Here is a 21,946-nt window from a genome sequence, read left to right as displayed (position 1 = left end):
TAGAAAGAAAGTCCATTGGTGCACGGCCGGGGATCGAACCTACGACCTCAGCGACGAGAGTCGCGCATTGAAGCCACTAGGCCTAACACTGCTCAGTTTAGTGTGCGTAAGGTATTGTAAAAACCCGGTAAAGATTTGTATGAATAAATCTAATGTGAGTGTAATATTTTATTACTCGCAATTAAAAAATAATCTGCGTTGTTACATATTTAATGCGCGATTATCGTGTCTATCAAATTTGCTCGGCCTCGGTGACTCAACGGATCTTACCAACTAGCCATTCCAGTAAATATGGACATTAGTGCCTATGTATGACGTCATTTTATAAGAAGCTGTGTCAGAATAATTGTCAGTAGTAACTTATATAAAATTTATCACTAAACTGACTTTATTAATCGATTTAAATAAATGATGACTTTAGAAAGTCAATGCAACTTAAATAGGGGTCATGAAAAGAGCGTACCATTTTTTAAAAGAATTAAAATCCTGCCCGTTTTCCTCCTGTTCTATGAAAAAACCTGTACCCACTTCGCTGGCTCTGCGACCCAAAAGTGTCTTGGCCTCCGAAATGAGAAATTTCCAACGTTCCCTATTCATATCCCAAGTTATTATAAATTGTATCTATGCTCGTATGGTAAATTGTTGTGTATATTTGTTTACGATTTCTCGGACACTAAAATTCATAACGATATACCATTCCTTTGTGAGATGTTTGCCGCTAATAAAAAAATGATGACCCTATAGTGCCTGAACGGATCATCACAAATTAAAGCTAAGACTCTCCATCACGTCAGTTTTCTATCACAAAATACCGCATCATTCCTTTAGGTTAAATTCTAAACACGTCATACTTATAACATACCTCATTTAGCGGTATATATATTATTATAACTCTATAAATATAATGCTAATTTTTTTAACTATGCAGTTATCAAATATAGACTATACAAACTACTATCTAGCTTCAACAATTATAGTGAATACAATACATAATATATAAAACTGGTTTTCTTTGTAATAAATGGCTGCCATATTGCGTTTCAATGAAAATAATCCAAGAGGTGTTGCCATTGCGAAAGTAACAAACGAGGTGCGTTATTGATCTAACAGCTTAGCAGACTACGAACTAGCATTTAGGGGTTTAACGTACTAACGTTTGTCTATTAACCAACAACCAAGGTCTTTGTGTAGCACTTTGCAGTAGAATATTTCGTAATTCTAATACTCCTGGAACGATATATTTATTTTCGAACACTTATTTTATATACAAAAGATTTGCTTTAAAAAGTATAACGTGTCTTATATTTCCGCCACCAGATTCTTCACAACAAAGAAGGTTGTACCAGACATGGATAAAGGTTTCTCTTCTCGAGAAATCTGGTCGATCGTTTAGATGGAATATTAGGTATTCCGTCTAAATTTTAACGTATTTTTTATAAACAGTTTACATACTTTTAATACTGTGAAAAGTATTCACGAGCTAAACAAGTATAGGTAATAAAATTGTTGAACCGTAGACTAAATGTACGTTTGTCTGCATACATAGGGCATGTGTGACTCTTGTATATCAAATACGTTTTTGACATACGAAAGTCTAGGTCTAGTTAGTGTAAAGTCTCTCGAACTCGTACCATTCAATGTGCCAAATCTCTACGCCCGTACAGAACCTTTAACATTGGGTTACGCGAGCCTTTTCACAGAATGTGTTCTACGTTGAATCTGCCACTAATATCGACCTTTGTTCGCATTCCTGTTTTACCTTTCTGCTGTCATGTTTTGCTTTGTATCTTATTTTTATCAGTGAAACTTTTTGCGGATATATCCAATGTGTTTTACGTTTTATTTTATAGAGATGTATCTGTTTTGTTTCCAAAATAAATAAAGTCTCGACTCCGAATCTTTTCCTGTCATCAAGTAGCGCTGTCTTTTTAAGGATAATAAATGTTACGTCTTGGTATGATCAACATTCTTACTTAGGTAACCATTTAATATTTCCTCATTACATACTTCGTAAACATGTTTACGATAAATTTTATCGTCAACATGATTCTTAAATTAAAAAATCAAAGGTAAATTGTGAATCACCGATTTGTCGAGTCTGTGTCAATATCCAACATATCAGTGTTTGTTACTTGTCGATTGTCTAGAAAATAAACTTTCTATAGACGAAGCGTTTTGTAGTATTTTTGAAAAACCAGGCATCAATAAATTTGCCGTAACATAATACCTAATGCGGGCTTGCAAAATCAATACTATAACACTTTAACTTTGGCAACATTCCTAACTTTCACAACGTAGAGGTAACTTTGTTTCTTTGCCAATATTTTCGGTAACAGAAACCCTTAGTTGGTTAGTTTAAGTCCAAATATCAAGAACTCCCGACAAGCTTACGCCCAGTAATTGAAGTTACCAAAGCCATTGAAGAAATATTTCATTGATAATCAATGCAATTGGAAGCTAAAAAGAGCGCTTTCACTGCGTTGCTTACTATGATTTTCTATTAAATTTATTTGTATTTTATTATCAATTGTGTGTGTGTGTGGGTAAAAATAAATAATCATTCTGTGGCGCGACTTTCGTATGTCAAAATCCAATATGTTTTTGACGTAAGGGAGTCAGGCTAAGCGCTAAGTCTCGTTTCAGAATATTACTCTTGGCTTGACTCTGAATTAACGAGCATTTTCTTTTTAGTGAATCCTAACAAGGCACGCCAATGACGTGAATCTAACGAGAAATCTTAATTTTGATGAAGTTCTTTCAATATGCGAAGTACTCACGCTTTAACCTTAAAATTACGTAGGAAATCTCAAAATTGAAATCGAATTTTAAACTATCGTGGTACTGGTAGTATTAGCAAACAGAACTTTGATACTTGAATCGTTACTTTGTTAGCTGATGTTCGATAGACGGCGAGCAGGCGTAAACGACCCTCGTCACGCGAACACTCCCATCGACTTGACATCATTATATTGATTAAAAATTAAAATGTCTTTTCTAGTCACGACATGGCTCATTTAATTAGTTCGTTTGTTAAGAAACATAAAAATCGAACTAAGGAGTGCTTCAGATTTATGTTTCGTAAAACTGTTTTTTTTCTAAGCAAGTGCAGCCCCAGAGACGCCGTCGGTTTTAAGGTTAAAGGTGGTGTTTCCTAACCTATTTTGTGCCTGAGCCTTTCTTCTTAGATTATTTTTTAATATTAAATATTGAATTAAGAAACCTAAATGATAGGTTTTAGGTAGAAATCACTAGGAAATTTTTAACGAAACAACGAAGATTTTTTTATTGTCTTAAATTAGTGAAATCCTTGCGCTTGATGCTTGCTGCACATATATATTAGGTTCCAATTTGGTTAGCTTCAGTCCCAAATTTTTCGGATAAACAATCAAATTGGTGCACTATGGGGCGTGGGCCCCACCTTGGGAAACACCAGTCTTTTTGTGCACAGCTCGCTAAGCTAGTGGCTATACTGCTTATTAGCAGCAATCTCTTGATCCATAAGATTTTTTTATTAACTATTGTATGTAGTGAATTAAATAATAAAACAAATTTATAAATTGTCACTGAATACTGTAGCTTTCTTCTTAGGAAATCTCCGGTTTTAAGGACTTTAAATAGAATAGATTCTCAATTCGTTTGATTTTTTATATCTTATATGTGTTTTATTGTTAACATGGTACCTAAGTTTCTCGTTTCTAATAATTTTATTTTCTAATCGAATTTGGATATAACGTACGATGCACGATCATGGTTTACGTAGTTGCAATTTTTATTTTATTTCGCTATGGTCCTATATTCCTAACGTTCAGGAAGAATGTAGGACCATAGCATAATAGCAGGAATACTCACCGTATTTAAAACAAATACGCAAGGTAAAACGGTTGAAAAAATTGTTATGCGGACGTAATATAAACTAAAGATGCTGTTGACCAAACAGAATCGAACCCTAGCTATAATCATTCCATTTTTCGTTTTAGATTCTCACCCTATTGGTTTTCGGAAATATATATTTAGTTTGCTACGATATTTAGGGCTTATATAACCATGCTTTTTTTACACAGATGGATGGCACCAGTGAGTCTGGCTATTCACGCGCCGGGCGCCGACCTGACTCCCGCCGTGAACAGCATCAGATACTTACGGGATTGTCTGAGTGACGAGATAGTTAAGCAGTTTGTGACCTTCCACATATTCTTCTCTCATAAACATATTCCTAGTAAGGTTGGTATTCTGGGAAAAATTAACAAAAGACCGCCGTGGCTTAGTGGTGAACACATATGACGAAAGGTTATTAGATTAAATTCCCGGTGAAACCATTCTTTGGCAAAGGTTAAGTTATCTGAATAACGATGTAACTAAAATTTAATGCCTGATTAGTTAAAGTTTACATGGAAGCTTCATAATTCAACAACAAGTCCACCATAGACTTGTTATCGAAGTTAGAAGTTAGTCTATGGTGAATTTGTTAAAACCAGTGTACTAATGGAATATAGAAGTTCAGGCACTTCTCATTCGAAATTTCGCCAATGTAACGTAATAAACACTACTTATCACGCACTGTTAGGTGCTTATTTGATAACTAATCTTCTGTTTCGCTAGTAATTTTTTGCTTAACAATATACAAAGAATTACTAGTTAAATCTTGTATTATTTTTTGTAACGTTTATGTTTACCATAATTGTCTCATATATGTTAGAAAATATAGGTTGTAACATATACTGTAGATATATGTTACAACCTACAAAATATATGATGTGGTGACATAAATAAATAAATATATAATATTCTTAATTGTAGTCGCTTATAATTTCATTTCAGATTCCAGACCCAGACGTGCTACTCCAAACACCATACAACTGCTCTACCAAGCCGCCATACGAAAATGTTAACTCAACTTATATGAAAGAGAAAAATCTGCTGTACCCAGTCAATGTCGCTCGAAATGTTGCAAGAGATGCCGCAATTACACACTACATTCTTCCTTCTGATATAGAGTTGTACCCTAGTCCGAATTTAATTCCTCGTTTCTTGAATATGATTGCGAGAAACGCTAAGCCATTAAGCACATCTACCAAGCCAAGAGTCTTCCCAATAAGTATATTCGAAGTTGACGCCAAATATCAGGTATTTTTTGAAATGCATATTATTAACACTATAGATCTCTTGTAGCTGTTTTGTTTTGTCCTTGTCGCTCTGTAGTACGTTTTAAAATGTGTAAACGTGACAAAACATTTTTGGTTTTGTCATTTTACCATTATATTATCTCGATCTTTTTTGAATGAACCATACTTGACTTAACTCTTGGAATAGTTTCGTTATGTATTCGTAGTAGGTATCGTAAGTATGTATGCGATAATATTTGCATCGCAATCATCACCATTACAGCGTTTACCATTTTTTTAATGTAAGGTAGTAGGTTCACCTGATCTTAAATGATACCGCCATGGACTCACATTGCAAGTGCATTGCCGGCTTTTTAAGAACCAGACTTTGGGTCTCATTTATCTTTACGAATACTGCATTAATAAAAAGAAATAGTTTATGTTCGTGCTTACGTTTGTTTCTTTGTTTAGTTGTTGTCTATTTCATTTAAATAAAACTTCTTGAAAGGATTTATATTCTTATCTCGAATTTATTTACCTTAGCTACCCGTTTTTCGCGTAAAACAAAGATTTTTAGAAACAATACATATAATTACTTTTATATAATAGTAATTGAAGCAATGGCTGTTTTATTTATTTGTTAAATAATAATTGTTAACGTCAAATTTCAGGTGCCATCTTCAAAAACAGAGCTTCGTGCCATGTTGGCGAACAAAACAGCGATACCTTTCCATAAATTCGTTTGCCCCAACTGCCACAATATACCACAGGGGCAGCAATGGATGAATGCGGCTGAGACCAACCGTATGTATTTAAAATAGTATAAAAACCGTACAATGTTTTCATTAAATTACATAAAATGTATATCTCATAAATGTACGAAACTAATATTATTAAAATGATGTTGCAATTAATTTACAAATTCCGTGAAGTTAAAACATGATCATTAGAAAGAAACAAAACAAATCTTAGAATTTAAATAATTTGTCGTGTCATAAATTTTCCCGCCAATCTTGTAAATTGTCAAAGTTTTTGCAACTATCTATGACCAACTGAGAGATTCCTCTGTAGATACTTTTATTTATCTGTTGCTAACTATTTTGTGTATCTAATATATACTTCCGTGTGTCCAGCAAAATATAAGCATTACTCAATCGGTTTTCGAAACGCGATAAAGGCGAACCATCAATTAGTAGGTAATTACGAGAACTCTCGAATGCACTTTGGAACCGTTAGAAAAATTTAAATAGCATTCAAATGAGCGCTCGTGTAATTGTAAAGCAATTAATCTCAAGAGTGTTAGTATCGTGAGCTATCTTAGCCGTAAATAGCATACGAACATGCTATTTATGGCAAATAGCGACGTATGGGGCATGCTAATTGTGTTATGGGTCAATGAACTGACTACCCGACTTACGGCTTCATAATTTGCAAAATTGCAACTCTTGCGCAATGGCGCGACAATCGATATGCTTGCTTGCTACAGAGCGCTGAGGAAATATTTGTTCGGGTGTAGACATCAAAATAATATGTTTTTAAAGAGTTGCGACTAGATGGCGACCTTTTATTTGATTACATTCATAAGAGCGATAAAGGACAATACTTAAGTAAGTAGTACGTAGGCTGATTCGTAAAATCGCAACTCTTACGCAATGACGCGACAATCGAATTGTAAAGGATAATTTTATGCTTATGCCAATAACGTGCTATGACAGTTGTGTTGTTTATATCATATACAAGGTAACGAAACACATGACAAAGAGAATAAGGATAGAGACATGTTTTATTAAATATGTCAAATAGAATGGAAAAATTCTCAACGAATCTCAAAATCAAAATCTTGTCTTGTCGCAATGTCTTTTTTATTCTACAAAATAATACGTTTTAACTTATTACAGAGATGGACGTATTTCACGTTGGTAAGCGACGTGGTAAATTCGTGCATTGGGAGCCGATTTTCATCGGAACTCACCAGGATCCCTATTATGACGAGCGGCTAAGCTGGGATGGAAAGAAGGATAAAATGACACAGGTACAGGCTGCGTAAAATGTTACGTAAAGTTTATTTATATTTAAAATTACAGTAGTGAGATACATTCATTTAGCTATGTTACGTTAATAATAAAATCCAATAAATTCCGAGTTATTTCGTTTAGATTATCTTAAAGTATTCATTTTGAAATATTCTGTATATTCACTTTCATAGAGGATTCAGATAGCAAATTATTATATATTCAGCTCCAAAACAATTGTTCAGGCTGATATTATTCTGACGAAAATAATAAAGTCACATACAGTCAAATATGTTTAGCAGATAAATATTATACTAAAAATTCTAGGGAGCTTTCTTTTCAATTAATATTTGTAAAAAACTTAATTTTCAGGGCTACATCCTTTGCGTGAAGGATTACGACTTTATGATATTAAACAACGCATTCCTTATCCATAAGCCTGGTATAAAGCATTATGTGAAAAACGCAAAACGGGACTCCATCGCCGGCCGACAGTCCGCAGTTGTTAAAAGTATTATAATGCCCGAATTGAAGAAGCTGTTTGGTACGAGAAATGGCTGCGCGCTGTGACGAAGAAACAAATAAAAATAGTATGTATTGTATTTCCACCAAAGCGAATCGCATCCATATACGAAACATCTAATACACAACTGTACACAACTTGGTCACAGTAGAACAAAAGATTCTAGAAGCCTTGTTACAGGGTTGACATCAATCTAATTGCTTGTTTTGACAGTCTTAGTCCTTTGTTTAATATATTTTTAGATTTCAATACCATTCCAAGTCAATCGAATTATGTTAAATTAGTTTGCAAAGGTGACTTTAGAAAATAGACAGTTTAAAGACAGAGTGACGCAATTGATGTCAAAACGTTTCAGAACCTTGAGTTCGTTTATACGTGTTTGTGACCAAGTTATACTGCCTAAGCACGTTTTGGTGGATTAAAGGAATGCAAATACAGGGTGCGATTTCCGCCTGCCTTTTATACATTTTTATACATGTGACGAGTAAACGAAACATATCATTCGATAATTTTAACTTAGACAATATCCAGATGAATCAGTGTCTTAAAGTGAATATATTTTTGAAATTAACATCGTAATACTCAAGTTAGTACTCAAAAATTGTTTAACTGAGATTAGTGCCATTCACTATGTTTGAGTAAAGTTTGACTATTTTGTAAACGCACATACAATATCAAAGCTATCATTTGTAACATATTATTTCTGTAAATTCATAAAAAAAAAACGTTTCTGTAATGTGTCAAAACGCACATTAGTGTTTTTTTTTAATATTATATTTTCATTAAACTTAGTCAACATTAAAATCAGCGTTATCAGTGGTATTTAAATTCACTCGACGCTTTACTCGGAGATATTGAACACGGCTATTAACAAAACAAGTCCATCGAGTTTCCTATTAAAATATTCAAGGCCTATAAGTCATTTATTTAGTTTAGAATGTAAATACTACTAAACTTTGAAGTAAAGGGACACTTGACTGTATTATTTAAGTATTTCTTTACTGCATTATTTTTATATTAATAAAATTGCGGGGCGAACTTTCATTATAAACAAAAAACTATCACCTACGAGAAAATTGCTACTTATACATAGACTCCTTCAAAGGGTCAGCCACTACCAGTTACAACTGGTGCTGGCTGGCAACGACCTTGTCTTCTGGCACTGTAAGTGTCCAGGGGTGGTGGTTTCACTTTTCATCAGGTGAGCCTCCTGCTACTCATGTTCTATAAAATTCATTCTAATGAAGTTGTTAGGGGATAATTTAAATAATCATTTATTTCTAGTAAAATAACCTACTTTTTTTAGTATGGTAATGGATCGAAGTAAAAAATAATTATTAAGAAGACGATGGCCCCGTAATTATTTCGAGTTTTATTGCTAATTAAAATTAAGTTCATACGATTTTAATGAATTCGTGAATCAAATTATTTTGTATATATTTTTGTATTTGGTGCACAAACTAAATTCCTAATTGCATTTTAAATTAGGAGTTTTAAGTAGAACTTATAAGTCACTATTTCGCTTAAGTGCCAGTCCATTTTTCATGCTATTATGTATAAATAAGTGTAAGTTAGGTGCAAAATAAGGCCTCAATAAGAAGTGCTTAAACTCACCACGTTCGATAGTTTAGTTTAGTTTTAATTAGTCAATACTCTTGTATAGACGCGTTATCGCACAAGGATTCCAATATTATTCATATGTATTTAACGTATTTCAAGTTAGTAGTATCTGTGGACCATATGACCTTACTTAACCACTAAATCTTCTCTAAGTAACTCATCTCTCAGCCTTTTAATTTATAACTTTGTTTATAAGTAAAATGATTATTAGGTATAGTAAATCCCAGGGAACTAGTTTGTCAACATACGGTTGTCACCTTGAAATACGTTCCGGGATACAATCCTTATATTATCATAATTTTAAGGTATAAAGCTTTTGGGTTTTGGTTATGGTAATGCATGTGGTGAGTTTTCACTGGGCGAAGTGCCTCGTAAGTTAGAAATTAGTCTTGCAATGTGATCATGAAATGATAACCTCTTTCGGCTAAGCATTATTACTGTTATATAATCTCCTATGTAATATGCTTTGTGTACGAATAAAATTGTATATGATTTTTATAATTGACATATAAAAATTTACAGGAATCATGTATTCGATTAAATGGACATAAGTAATGTTGTGTTTTGATTTTTTACCCTTATCTCTAAATTTATTATTTTACAGAATTTATTTTTTATTATGTTACTTTAGAAGACCACTGTGGTTTGTATAAATGTAACCGTACCCGTTTTGTTGCTCCTAAGTGCGACAAATGCATAGAAAAGTAGTTTTACAATTTACGTTTTATGTTAACGTTAAGTTATCTAATAACTGGGTAGTCTATTTTTTTACCGCGGTAGCAAATACTTAAACGTTCTCTAGCCATATACGATGTTTGCTCTCGATGTACAGAGCCGAACTTGCGTTACCGCTCTGGTCTGTACGTCATGCTTAACTCGTTTTTTATGTCATCTCGAAAAAAGCCTATAAACTGTAAGACCGACATGACTATCGCAGTAATAGATTAGGTTAGATATATTTATTACACATAGATAGTTCAAATCTAATTATTTAAGGTATATTAGCTACGTATAATAGTTATATAAAACTATAATTTACGCACATCCAAATTCAAAGGCTCCTTAATATTACCAAATAACGTAAGCCTTTCAAAGGGCACGTGTATTTAAAAGATCCAAAATCGAATAGGATCAATATGACAAGATATCAGGAGTGGGAACACCACTACAAAAAAAAATTTGGTTAATTATGCACATGATAAGTCATTCATATTTTTAAGTTATTATTATTTAGCGATTTACCTAGAAATCATGACAGGGGACTGTTTTGAACGTGACAGGGTACTGTTAGGTGAGACAAAGGACTTGTACTTTTAAAAGTAATTTTACATTAATCAATTATTTATATATATATATGTATGTCTTGTCACAAAGACATCATGATCGTTTTTTATGTATATCAGATTTTTTAAGGAACAGTCTGAGCTTCATCAAAATCGGACATATATATTTGAGATATCTACGCCGTGTTATTAAGTATAATTTTATAAATGATATATTTTAGATGTATTTGGTGGGAAGCCTTAAAGTATTAAATGTCAGGAATGGCAAATTAGTGGGGCATTCCAAGATATTGTTAGAATAATAATGAGCAGCTTACCGTGAGATGAAGTTAATCTAAAGTTACGTGCAAAGCATTTATAAATGTTATTAGCGCTTTATCAAAGTCCGCAATGTTCTGTGTATTTTGCTTAAGGGGGTTTGTTAGGAGTTAACATTGCTAATCGAACGCGCTGGTATTTATTTCAATAAATAATTAAAAAAAACAATAATTAGTACAAACGATACTCAAAAAAATTCATGTCTACATGTTTTATTATATAGTACAGGGAGCAAACGTAACGCGGTCAAGTACAAGGGAGTTCCACGTGGAGCCGAATTTGCGCTTTATAGAGACGCCAGTGGTGGCCCGGTGTGAAGTATCGTCTTGCCTTGCTGAGTATGCCGCTTCTTGGACCCTGCTAATTTGGCCTTTCCCTACATATGATTGCGAAACTGAATGTTACCAGTAACCCAGTATTCTGATGCTGTCTCCGGACTTCCTCCAATAGTGGTAGTTAAAGCGCGCAGTCATTTGTACACGCCTGCCAAAAATTAAGACGTAAAACGGTCGATTGGTAATTTTCGATAATTTATTTTTACAGATAGAATCTAAAAGTATGAAAGGAATTAGAAAATTTATATTATTGTCGAATGACAATTTGGCCATGCAACCATTTATTAACGTACTACTAGTTACGCAACCACTAATTATAATCATCCAGTAGCGCTAGAACGCTCACATTGTGAGTAAGATTTGAGGGTTTCTGTATATTACTTTATAGACACGTTATATGACTTCATTCGCACATATAACTTCTGTATGTCAAAAATGTATTGGTTTTGACTAACTTTGGTCTTAGTTTGCACCAAGTATTCTTCGGAATCTTACCACAATGACAATCTTGACTATGACTTAGTGTCATGGTAAACGTCGTAATAGCTATGTTTTCCATCATCCTAAAAGTATTTATTTAAACAATTATATAGATTTTAAACAGTAATGATAGCGAACCTTTTTATATAAGTAATAATACTAAAAACAGAACAATATTTCTTCGGCTAAAGTTTAAAATGCAATGTTTAACTCACGCAACATTGCTATACATTTTCTGTTTGAACATCTATTTCGTTTTTAAGGCAACACGACGACACCTATATAATCTACGCCTACAAATGCCCGAAATTGACTGATAAGGATTTTCAACGGATTACAGCGTCTCGACCTTAGCCATTGGGGCTTTCGACCCGACCAGTCAATGGTTAATCTGTTCGACAATGGGCATTTTTAAGTTAAATAAGTATAACGATTAATATTTTATTTACCGTATATATGCGGCTTGGGAAGTGACTGAAAAATCTAAAGCATGCATATACATGGGTCTAGGCTTGAGACCCTTGGTCCGTGGGGTCCTAGCGCTATAAGACTTTCTACGGAAATAGCAAAATGTTGACATCACAGGTGACCAATGAGCTGGCTATTCATTACGCTGCCAGTATCTTCGGAACCTTGCCTAATGTGACTCCTTTAAATAATATATTTTAGTTTTTATATGTTAAGGTTACTTATTGTTTTTTGGTTAATTAATTTATGTTAGCTGTATGATTACTTCAATAACTATAAATTTGTAACAATGTTAGATCTTGATTGTTTTTTGCCTTATACAAAAGGCAAGAAGTAGTTACGAAACGTGCGCTTTCGTACGCTTGGGAGTATTCTTTAACCGACTTGAAGGCGGTTATCAGTTTGACCTGTATGTGATATTGTTGTAATGTGATGATCTATAAACACTTACAAGTACGATAAATTCGGTGTATAAATGTATATAATTATATGTGTCCACAAAACTCAGAAACTTCATATCGAGATCTAACATTAATTTTAATCCAAAATTCATCGGAATTTTAACGAAATTCTAAACGTTTTCCTCTCAACTGGAATCTTAGTTTGAAACTGAGGAATGGAGCTCGTGGGTAGACTGAAGCTAGGTACATTGTCCTTTCACATTAGTATGTTAATCACGACTAAGAGAATTGTTTTATCGCACGATCTCCATATAAGGTATTACTTACAATACAAAAAATAATTATAACGACCAATTGTGGATTATAAGGTTGATTTCGCTTTTCGTTTACATATAATCGTTCTGAATCGCCTTTAAATCATTTTAATTTGCAATAAAACGTTTCGGAATTCTAGATTTTTACGAGTTAGTGAAATTAAAAGGTAACACAGTCTCTTATGACATCCACTTTTTTATTATCTGTGTTGACGATAATGAATAACGTATTACCAACGACAGTTCAGTTATAGAACAATTAACAAGCAAATGTATAAAAAAACTGTAAATAACATAAGCTTTAAATGTATATATTTGCTTATTGGGCGATTTAATGGTTTGAAAAAAGGAATGTGAAATCAACGATCAAACTCGCAACCTATTTTAGTCTTTGAACACCCCAAACATATTATTGACTTGTTAAGGATGTACAGGACAGAATTCGATTCGTGGCAAGATTATACTGCCACACCGGGCAATTATAGGGTGATGAATTAACTTACATATATTATAATGTACTTTATAGGGTGAATAAATATACTTAGATGAAAAATAACGACGGCGACGGCACACAAAAATCACTCATGCCTTGCTCGCATTATGACTTCAGTAAAATATTGGGAACATAATTTTTTGCCTCTACTCAAGATATTTCTCTTTTATCGAAAGTCTCTAGCTAACCACCACTTCTGTAAAACACCCAAAAGTTTTGTAACTAAGTAACAAATTCGTGTTATATCCGTTATACAATATTATTTTTAGGTCATTTAATGCCACTGGATTCTAGGATCTAAAAATAACGTAAACAGTGCAATGCAAATTTCCCATTAGCAATATATGTAAATATGCTAAAAATTGTTGCACAACTTCAAACATTGCACAGCTTCTTGGCTTTTCGAGATATCGCAAACACTCACGTCTTGAAAACTTGGTTCAACAAAGGCGAGACGAATCCATTTGGCGTTAACGTTGACCTTTGAACCCAAATCGTAAAATCATTAAAAAAAATATTAAGTTTACTTCCCTGGACAGACATAGATTTTTATTAAAGCAAACTAAAAATAAATTAAGTAATGAATCAAAGATAAAGATTAGATAAGTAAAAAAGCAATATTACTCGTATGTAGCATCATTGTTACCAGTCATTAGTAACATCCTTATCTATGCTAGAAGTAAGAAGACGAGACTGTCTAAAAAAAATTACAAGGTCCTCTTTTGTTTGTTCTAAAATCCATTTTAACGCGTCACGTGACGAGCTCGTCGTCTTTTTAATGCGAATTCGGCGATACCGAATCAGTCAAAGAAGCCTTTGTCTAGCGCAGGTTTCATCACGGTCTGTCCCCAAGGTCGGAAGGACCACCTGACCGGTCATTCAGTGGTAGTGCGAAGCTCGTGTGAACGTGCTTACAGGCTGGAAAATGAGGGTTTTTATATTATTAGCGTTATGCGCTGTTGGTGAGTTCAATTTTATTATTTTGATTTTAAATTGCGTATAATAATTCACGTGCAACAACTGCCTTTGCGTTAGAATAATTTAACGTTTAAAGAACCTTTTTTGCCGTTAGAACCGTTTAAATAAAAAGACGAATTATGAATTTTAAATTGATTATTTTATAGTCCATATTATATTAAATATGTAGGTTTACCATACCTTTATATACCTAAGAATTATGACTTAGGTATTAATTAATAGATAGAGATGACTGACCACTGACACACATTCGTGTACATAATAGGTAATAATTATTGTCCCTTATAAGTAACATCGCATCAATTTATCCGCTATTATTATATTTTATTTATAGGTGTATAAAGCGACGACTCAACTTTTCAATAGTAAAATCAGCTTAGTAGACGCATTAGATTATTGTTACGGGTTGACCCACACATGCCTTAAAAATAAAAAGGGATTAATTTTTGTGGCGGTTCGCATTAAAGGGTTGCGGATATGCAACCATTTAAAGTGTGTATTACTGTATAGAAAAACTTTGTAACGTACTACTAAAAGTCAAAATTCGTATAGAAATACAATTTAAAGAAGGAAGAATTATAAATTCTCTTATTATACCGTGTGTTTAAATCTCATTCTGACAAATTTGCATTTCAAAGTCATAAATCAAGAAGTTCGATTGGTGGACCTTGATTTTTAATATTCTATAATCAAAGGATATACGCAGCCAATATTATCCGATTATAATTTAAATATTAAAATTAGAAAGATAAATTAAAGATTAAAACTATTGAATAAATGTTAATAGGCTTAATGCAAATACTCGTTTATCATGATCATCGAAATTGATATCTTATATTATCGTTTATATATTTTCCTATATTCACAATCAATGATCAAGCGATCGACCATCTTGATCATTGCTTAAAAATAAGACGTAGCAACATAACATTGATATACTTAGTAACAGAACCATTTGTTTTTAATTTAGCTTATGGACAGATCATTTCTGACGATTCGCTGAACACCCAAGGAGATGACCTTGCAATAGAGGAAACGGGTGGCATTGAAGAAAACGGTTTCAGTTTACGAGAACAAAGCGATGTAGGAGTTGCGAGTCAAGATAATTCTGCTGCTCTACAAGAAACAAGTGATATTGGTATTGCAAGTCAGGACAATGTTGCGAATATAGAAGAGACTGTTGATGGCAATAGTCAAAGTGTCAACTTAAAAGAGACCAGTGACTTCAGTGATGGTGGCAACGAAGCCAGTCTCACCGAAACGGGTGATGTTGGTGATGCTAGCCAATTGAGTGATGATGGTGACATCAGTAAAGTGAACGCAGGTAGCGATGTCGGCGGCGGGTCATCAAAATATCAAGCACAGGACCAGTATGAGGCTCAATCAGCTCCACGTGCTTTAAGCAGTAAAACATGTATTGAGAAGAACGAGCGTTATTCAATTCCTGGAAGCTGTGACAGATATATTGAGTGTTTGGTATGTATATTATTACAAATAATATAGAATGCAAACGTTTATGTGCATGTTTAACTTTGTATTACGACATTCTTCTCTTACTTTGAGGACCTTGGTCTCAGATTTTTGTTTTATTTATCGTAATCCTACAGCTAACATAAATTGTATATAACATCAAAACAATTTAACTAAAGATGTAGCCAAAGATGAAATATATAATATATATAAAAAGGTTCAAATTATACGAAAGGAAAACACAATAAAAATGATTAAAAACATAAACTGTGAAACTGAGGGTACGTATGTAGGTGAAGATGTGGGACTTTCTCATGATCTTTTAAAGAATATTCTGCTGTAGCGTAAACAAGTCAAGGCTTAAAAAGTGGCCACATAGCCTTCTTTTGTTTTTAACGTATACATCAATAATATGTATAAATAGTCCATTTTTGTCATTCAAATAATATTATGTACATGTTCGTGACCCGTTATAAAGCGCAATATTAAATGTTACGCAAGGAAAACAACATGACCTTACCGAAAAGTCTTGTTAACAGACGCTTCTTCGAATAAACAACACATTTATCACCGAGAAAGAAATTATGTTGAATGCGTCGGATTATATTTTACATATAATCAACAAGTCCCAAGAATAACTATTCAGTACGCCAACCATTATAGAAAGATTTACGAGTAGAGATAAAATATGGAACGCTTCAATCATCAATTTCAGTTCTCAGAACGAAAGAACAAAAAACATTTAAAAATTACAAATTGTAAATATTTTATTGATTATCAAAATATTATTCGTCGTCAATTTTTTATTGTATAACAAACAATTTTTCTCGTATACATTTTCATAAGAATAACTAATTTAAATAAAATCTCAATAGTAGATATAACACTAAAATGTTATCTAACAAAACCTTTGTAAAGGTTATGCTTCCGTAACAACGTTCCGTAATAAGAGACATCTCTTACATTGTGCCTAACCTCTTTGATAACTGCCGTAACTCATAATCTTTAGTTTCGAAATATAAAATATAAATATATTTTATTAGCGATTAAGTGGATAGTATAAGCTACAAAAACAGTTAATTCCTTGAACGACTGCCATTTTTTCAATATTTAATCGAAAGGCGACATAAAAACTAAATATTTAATCAACTTTTATTTGTACAGAACGGCACAGCAGAAGAAAAGGTGTGTCCTGATGGTCTCCGATACAATCCCAATGTAAAGTTCAACGTCTACCCATGTCAATATCCCATCGACGTGCCATGTCTTGCCAGATCTTCTTTACGTAAGTTATCCCCAGCATATATAGACCTGCCAAATAAGTTGGCTGGAATCATTAGATGCATATGTCACAGCCAACTAGATTAATTAGCCGCTTTACTAAACAGCGCCTTGAAGCGGCCTAAATGATATTCAGCCATTTGATCAAACAGCTAGGTAAATATTAAGTAACTTGAATTGATGACGTTTCTTTACTTGCCTAGCCTGTTCATTTCAATTTAGAAACTTTCCAAACTGACAATATGGCGTCGCTCATGATTTCCATAGAACAGTAATATGTTACGTTAAAAATATATTAAATAAAGATCTTTAATGTCAGATGTTTCATCTTTTTTAATTCTGTCACATGTTATATATCGTACTAATGGCGAGAGCTAAGCGTTAGCCAGCCAGTTTTTTAAATGTTGTAACAAATCCTACGGCTGAATATTATTCAGTCCGATAGTTAAACGGCGCTGTTTAGTAAAAAGACACTACTGAACATACGCGAACTTTTCTACACAAAATGTGGCCAACCGGTAACTACTAGTACTATAAATATTTGTTTCGCGAAGAATCAAGTCTTAACTTTAAAATTTTCGAACATTTGCTTGAGCCAAGGGAAGGCGAAGCTATTTTAAATTATTACGAGGTAAGACCTAATTTTATAAATGACGACACATAAAATTAAGTCCCAAAACGGTTCAATCTTTCGTGCATCCAATCAAATTTTATTTTGACACAAATTTATTGTTCAACCTTGAACTTTAATTTAAAAACTAATTATAATTCACGGCGCAGAAGTCAAATCAAGAATTGATATCAGGCATGACTCATGTGACAAGATCGTTGTATGAGAATAAAACCAACAGGAAAAAATCAAAGCCTATGTAAGCAAGGAATATCAAATACATGACGTCCTGCTTAACATCGGCTCTGTACATAAAATCGAATGATAAACGAAACTCGAATCAAAAACAGAACGGAACTTATAAGGGTATACAAACACTCGTCACCCTAACAAAACCTCGTTGAAACGAAGTGTAACTGCTGAGCTTCTGGAAGTAGTTCAAAAGTTGGCTTAGCTAGGCCTTAACAAACAACGGACCAAATAGGTGTGTGTCTAAGTGCAAAGTCAAAGTTAAAAATCATTTATTCATATTGGTAACACAATGTACACTAATGATCGTCAAAACAAAGAAAAATACATTAAATGCTTCTAATTTTACATTTATTGCCAGTTTTCAAATCAAGGGCGTAGGACGGAAGAACTGGCAATAAACTCTTCACCACTCTTTTTAATCTCCTTTTATTTTGTATTACACAAAGTATGTGAGTAGCTGCAACTATTACACCATGTTCCACATGACATCTTAGGTAATAAATAATAATATAAAATAAGTTAAAAACAAAGATTTGTCTCAGATTGTCAAAGATCCTCTATCAGCAGGAGGCATGGTGAAATAGGAGCACGCACTTACATTCTAGTGGGAACAACACGCAAATACATAGTCCAAATAACTAACATCACTGCATACACGAATTCAAGTACGACCAGTCACCACAAGTAGCATCCGTTCACGAGTATCGCGCATGGCCAGCCATCGGCCCCTCTCCATATTTTAGGGAGAGACACAACCCAACGCATGGACGCCGCCACAAGTGGAAACTGAATACACGCTACACTACAGTACACTACCGCAACAAAAGGAAGAATTTCTGATTAGACTGTGGAATTAAGATTTAGAAACTTAATGCTGTCTGACTCCCGTACGTCAAAAGTTTTGGATTTTGACATACGAATTATAGTTCGCACTAAGTATGGTTTCTGAACCCCATACTCATTTCTCTCTTTATTCTTTATTGATAGGACCTAACAAATCTACTATGAACATTATATTATAAATTAAGGAATAGTATTTCAGTTCTAATGAAAGAATATTTCAGAAACACCTCAGGCTACTGCCGACTGCCCTCATCAGTTCGGATACTTCAAAAGCGGTGATTCTCAGAACTGCGGTACTTTCAAGAACTGTGTAAATGGAGTAGGCTATGACTTCAACTGTCCCGAGGGTTTGGCGTTCAGTTCTGAAACCTACCGATGTGAATGGCCAGACCTAGTCCCTGAATGTGATGTTGAAGGTAACAATTTCAGTGACTTTGTAATTTAAATTAATTGGTATTTATATACTCATTAACTATGAGTGAAACTCGAATGGATTCGATCGATTTGGAATCAAAATTTTTCGTTGTTGTGATCGTCACTTAACAACTTCTATAAGCATGATAGAACAAGCCTAGAAACACTATCTGGGTTCTTTCGATAAATTATAAGGTTTTCAAGAAAAAAATGTCGCTGAACTAAAATAATGTTGTGCAATTAATTTTAATGTGGCACAAATATTCACAGCTTTCCTCGGTTTCCGTTGTCCGGAACTGAAGGTCTCAAAAGAGCTTGGTCCTCCAGCTGGCTTCAGGTTTTACAGGTGAGACAAAGCATTTATTTTTAACATCTAAAACTACTTCCTTCTTCTCCCTTTCATAATAATAATCATAACTCCATTACATCTTTCATTATATGGATATAGTAAGAAAATTTATCTTGGAGCCAAATATAGATGATCTCAATATAGAGATGTGTCAGGAACTACATGTTCAAGGAAGAAATTGTAATTAATCTGACGTAAAAATTTCCCCCTATTTTCTATTATCACTTCTACTACCTTTTATATAGGTTACTTTGAGATTTATATTAACGAGCTGATCTGTAAAACCCCGTAATTTTTAAATGGACAAAGCAATATTTAAGAATCCGCTTATAATTATCGAAACAATAATCATAACTGGTTACCTGGTGACCGGTCAGCGGTCATTCTAAATGTCAACGATGACTCGGCCTTGGCTTTATATAAGTATTAGACATACCAGGCATTTACAATATGTGGACACAAATTCTAAGTAACCAAACAGATTTAAGCGCAGAGCTGGGCATTGTAAAATAATTCATCCAAAATTTTAGATCCTATACGTCAGTGGCGTAGAATTAACGAATGAATATTACTATGAACAAAGATAGGTTAGTAACTAAAATATTCAAAAGAAGTATTCTTCATTTGTTGTTGTAAATAACTAAAAAATTACCAGTGTGCGTTATATTTAATTTATTAAAAGTTGTTTACTGTAAAAATAATCATGAATTGATGATAGACTGAGATGGATTTTTTTTGATAACATGTAGGATCTTAATATTCAGGAAGTACGTTATTATCAGAAATGTATACCATCTATTAACTTATTTTAATTCCCGGACTCAAAAAATGGCCTTGCTTTTTTAACCTTGCATGAGAACTTTAGTAAGTATGATCAATTTGTTTCTATTAATTAATTAAATATGTTGTTTAATAATTATACTTGAAATACTTTAAAAATAACTTTACAATTTAATCACAAAAATGTTGAGTGAATTGAAAGAAATTCAATAAAGAATACTTTTTTACCTTCAAAGTGAGACGAAAGTTCGAATATAATATAATATAGTAGATTAACATGTAACGACACCTAGAATCTGTGCAATACACTAAGATGACTTCTTACACTTAATCGCGCTTACGAAATTATTAAACCGCTAAGGATGTACAACGTCTCGGCCAGTTAGTGATTAGAGTGGAAGAGGATCCTCTCTTTAGTTCGGAGGAATTGTTCAGCATCCCTCCTCCGACAAACAATTATATTAACTAATTAGAAGTACGGTGGCACTACGGGATTGTGTAGGTAAAGACCTTTTTAGTCACCTCGAAAGTAAATTAATGTTAAGTCTTCGTTAACTGATATTAGGATTTCGGAGTACGGCTGTTGATTTTTAAATTTTAGGCTCTAGAAATAGATAAAACACTTTTAAAATAATTGAATGTAAAACTAATTTCGTACGCAGTTATTTCAAAAAAATAGAATTGGTACGAATATTTTGTATCCCAATCAGAATGGTAAATACGGTCTCTCAAAAAAGTATAAAAGTATTATCTGTAATATAATTTCATTTAGTGTAGCTTGACTTTTAGCAAATTCATAAAATATTTTTAAAGAAGGAATTTGACCTTGAGAGCAACACGAATCAAACGATTTTAAATTTCATTTATAAAACATATTTATTCATAATCAATTTCTTAATGAAAATCGAATATGAATATAGCATTTAATTATTTATTTCCAGATCTGCAGAGGATTGTCAAAAATACTTTATATGTATCGATGGCAAACCTAGGCGTTTATCATGCGGAGGATACAACGCTTTCGACGAACTCACCGAAAGCTGTGTCGCTGCCGATGAGATTTCCGCTTGTCCTTCAGAACTAAGAACACAAGCTGAACGTTCTAGAAAAGCTGAGACCCAAAGACTTACCGCTGAGAATGCTATAAGTGGCTTCCGAAGAGCTTTAGAAGAAGTCACTACTTTCGCTCCATACGACGACATTCACAGTGAGAAGTTACGAGGAGAAGATGAACAGATCATAGACAATAATGCAGAAGAAGAGCAACCGGAAATATAAGACCTCCATACCTCTCGTAGACATAGAGAATGCACCGCTAGATTCTAATATTTTCACTGCTTATTTTATTACACAGATGTCGTACGAAACATTTTGAATTAATGTAATATTATATGAACCTACTTTTCATCCAACTCATAAGGAGGAGCCCCATGTCTCCGTCATTCTCTATGTTACCTTGTTTTTGTAAATAATTTAAATTTAGTACATCAATCTACTGTGCAACTTTAGTCATTTTAAGATTTTGTTACCATGTACAGTTATCGCCTATCTTATCAATAATTATAAAATTCCTGTTTAATTTGTGTATCATTAATTAAACCACAAGTATAGTAGTTAAGC

The 21,946-nt window shown here is 33.4% G+C and overlaps 2 protein-coding genes across 2 annotated transcripts in view; both read left to right on the top strand.

The window, feature by feature from the left end:
• LOC123706941 (beta-1,4-glucuronyltransferase 1) overlaps positions 1–9,800 on the top strand; it is a 38,109-nt gene extending 28,309 nt beyond the window's left edge. Inside the window, exons 3-7 of the mRNA XM_045656595.1 lie at positions 4,062–4,221; positions 4,819–5,124; positions 5,774–5,906; positions 7,001–7,134; positions 7,487–9,800. Of these exons, the coding sequence (XP_045512551.1) occupies positions 4,062–4,221; positions 4,819–5,124; positions 5,774–5,906; positions 7,001–7,134; positions 7,487–7,684 (931 nt within the window). The 3' untranslated portion in view covers positions 7,685–9,800. The remainder of the gene's footprint in view (positions 1–4,061; positions 4,222–4,818; positions 5,125–5,773; positions 5,907–7,000; positions 7,135–7,486) is intronic.
• Positions 9,801–14,203: 4,403 nt separating this feature from the next.
• Positions 14,204–21,905, top strand: LOC123707658 (protein obstructor-E-like). The gene is made up of 6 exons (XM_045657917.1): positions 14,204–14,311; positions 15,298–15,803; positions 16,962–17,082; positions 19,005–19,199; positions 19,468–19,543; positions 21,268–21,905. The coding sequence occupies exons 1-6, from the start codon at positions 14,275–14,277 to the stop codon at positions 21,602–21,604; spliced, it is 1,272 nt and encodes a 423-aa protein (XP_045513873.1). The 5' UTR covers positions 14,204–14,274; the 3' UTR covers positions 21,605–21,905.
• Positions 21,906–21,946: the final 41 nt, after the last annotated feature.

This window comes from Pieris brassicae, chromosome 3 (assembly GCF_905147105.1).
Source record: "Pieris brassicae chromosome 3, ilPieBrab1.1, whole genome shotgun sequence".
Lineage (NCBI taxonomy): Eukaryota > Metazoa > Arthropoda > Insecta > Lepidoptera > Pieridae > Pieris > Pieris brassicae.
This window is presented reverse-complemented; position numbering and strand designations above follow the sequence as displayed.

Excerpts from the sequence above, each read along its gene's own strand:
- LOC123707658 (XM_045657917.1), top strand. The coding sequence starts at position 14,275 with ATGAGGGTTTTTATATTATTAGCGTTATGCGCTGTTG. Across the intron at positions 19,200-19,467 it reads CCCTGAATGTGATGTTGAAG|CTTTCCTCGGTTTCCGTTGT; the intron begins GTAACAATTTCA and ends AAATATTCACAG. Across the intron at positions 19,544-21,267 it reads GCTGGCTTCAGGTTTTACAG|ATCTGCAGAGGATTGTCAAA; the intron begins GTGAGACAAAGC and ends ATTTATTTCCAG.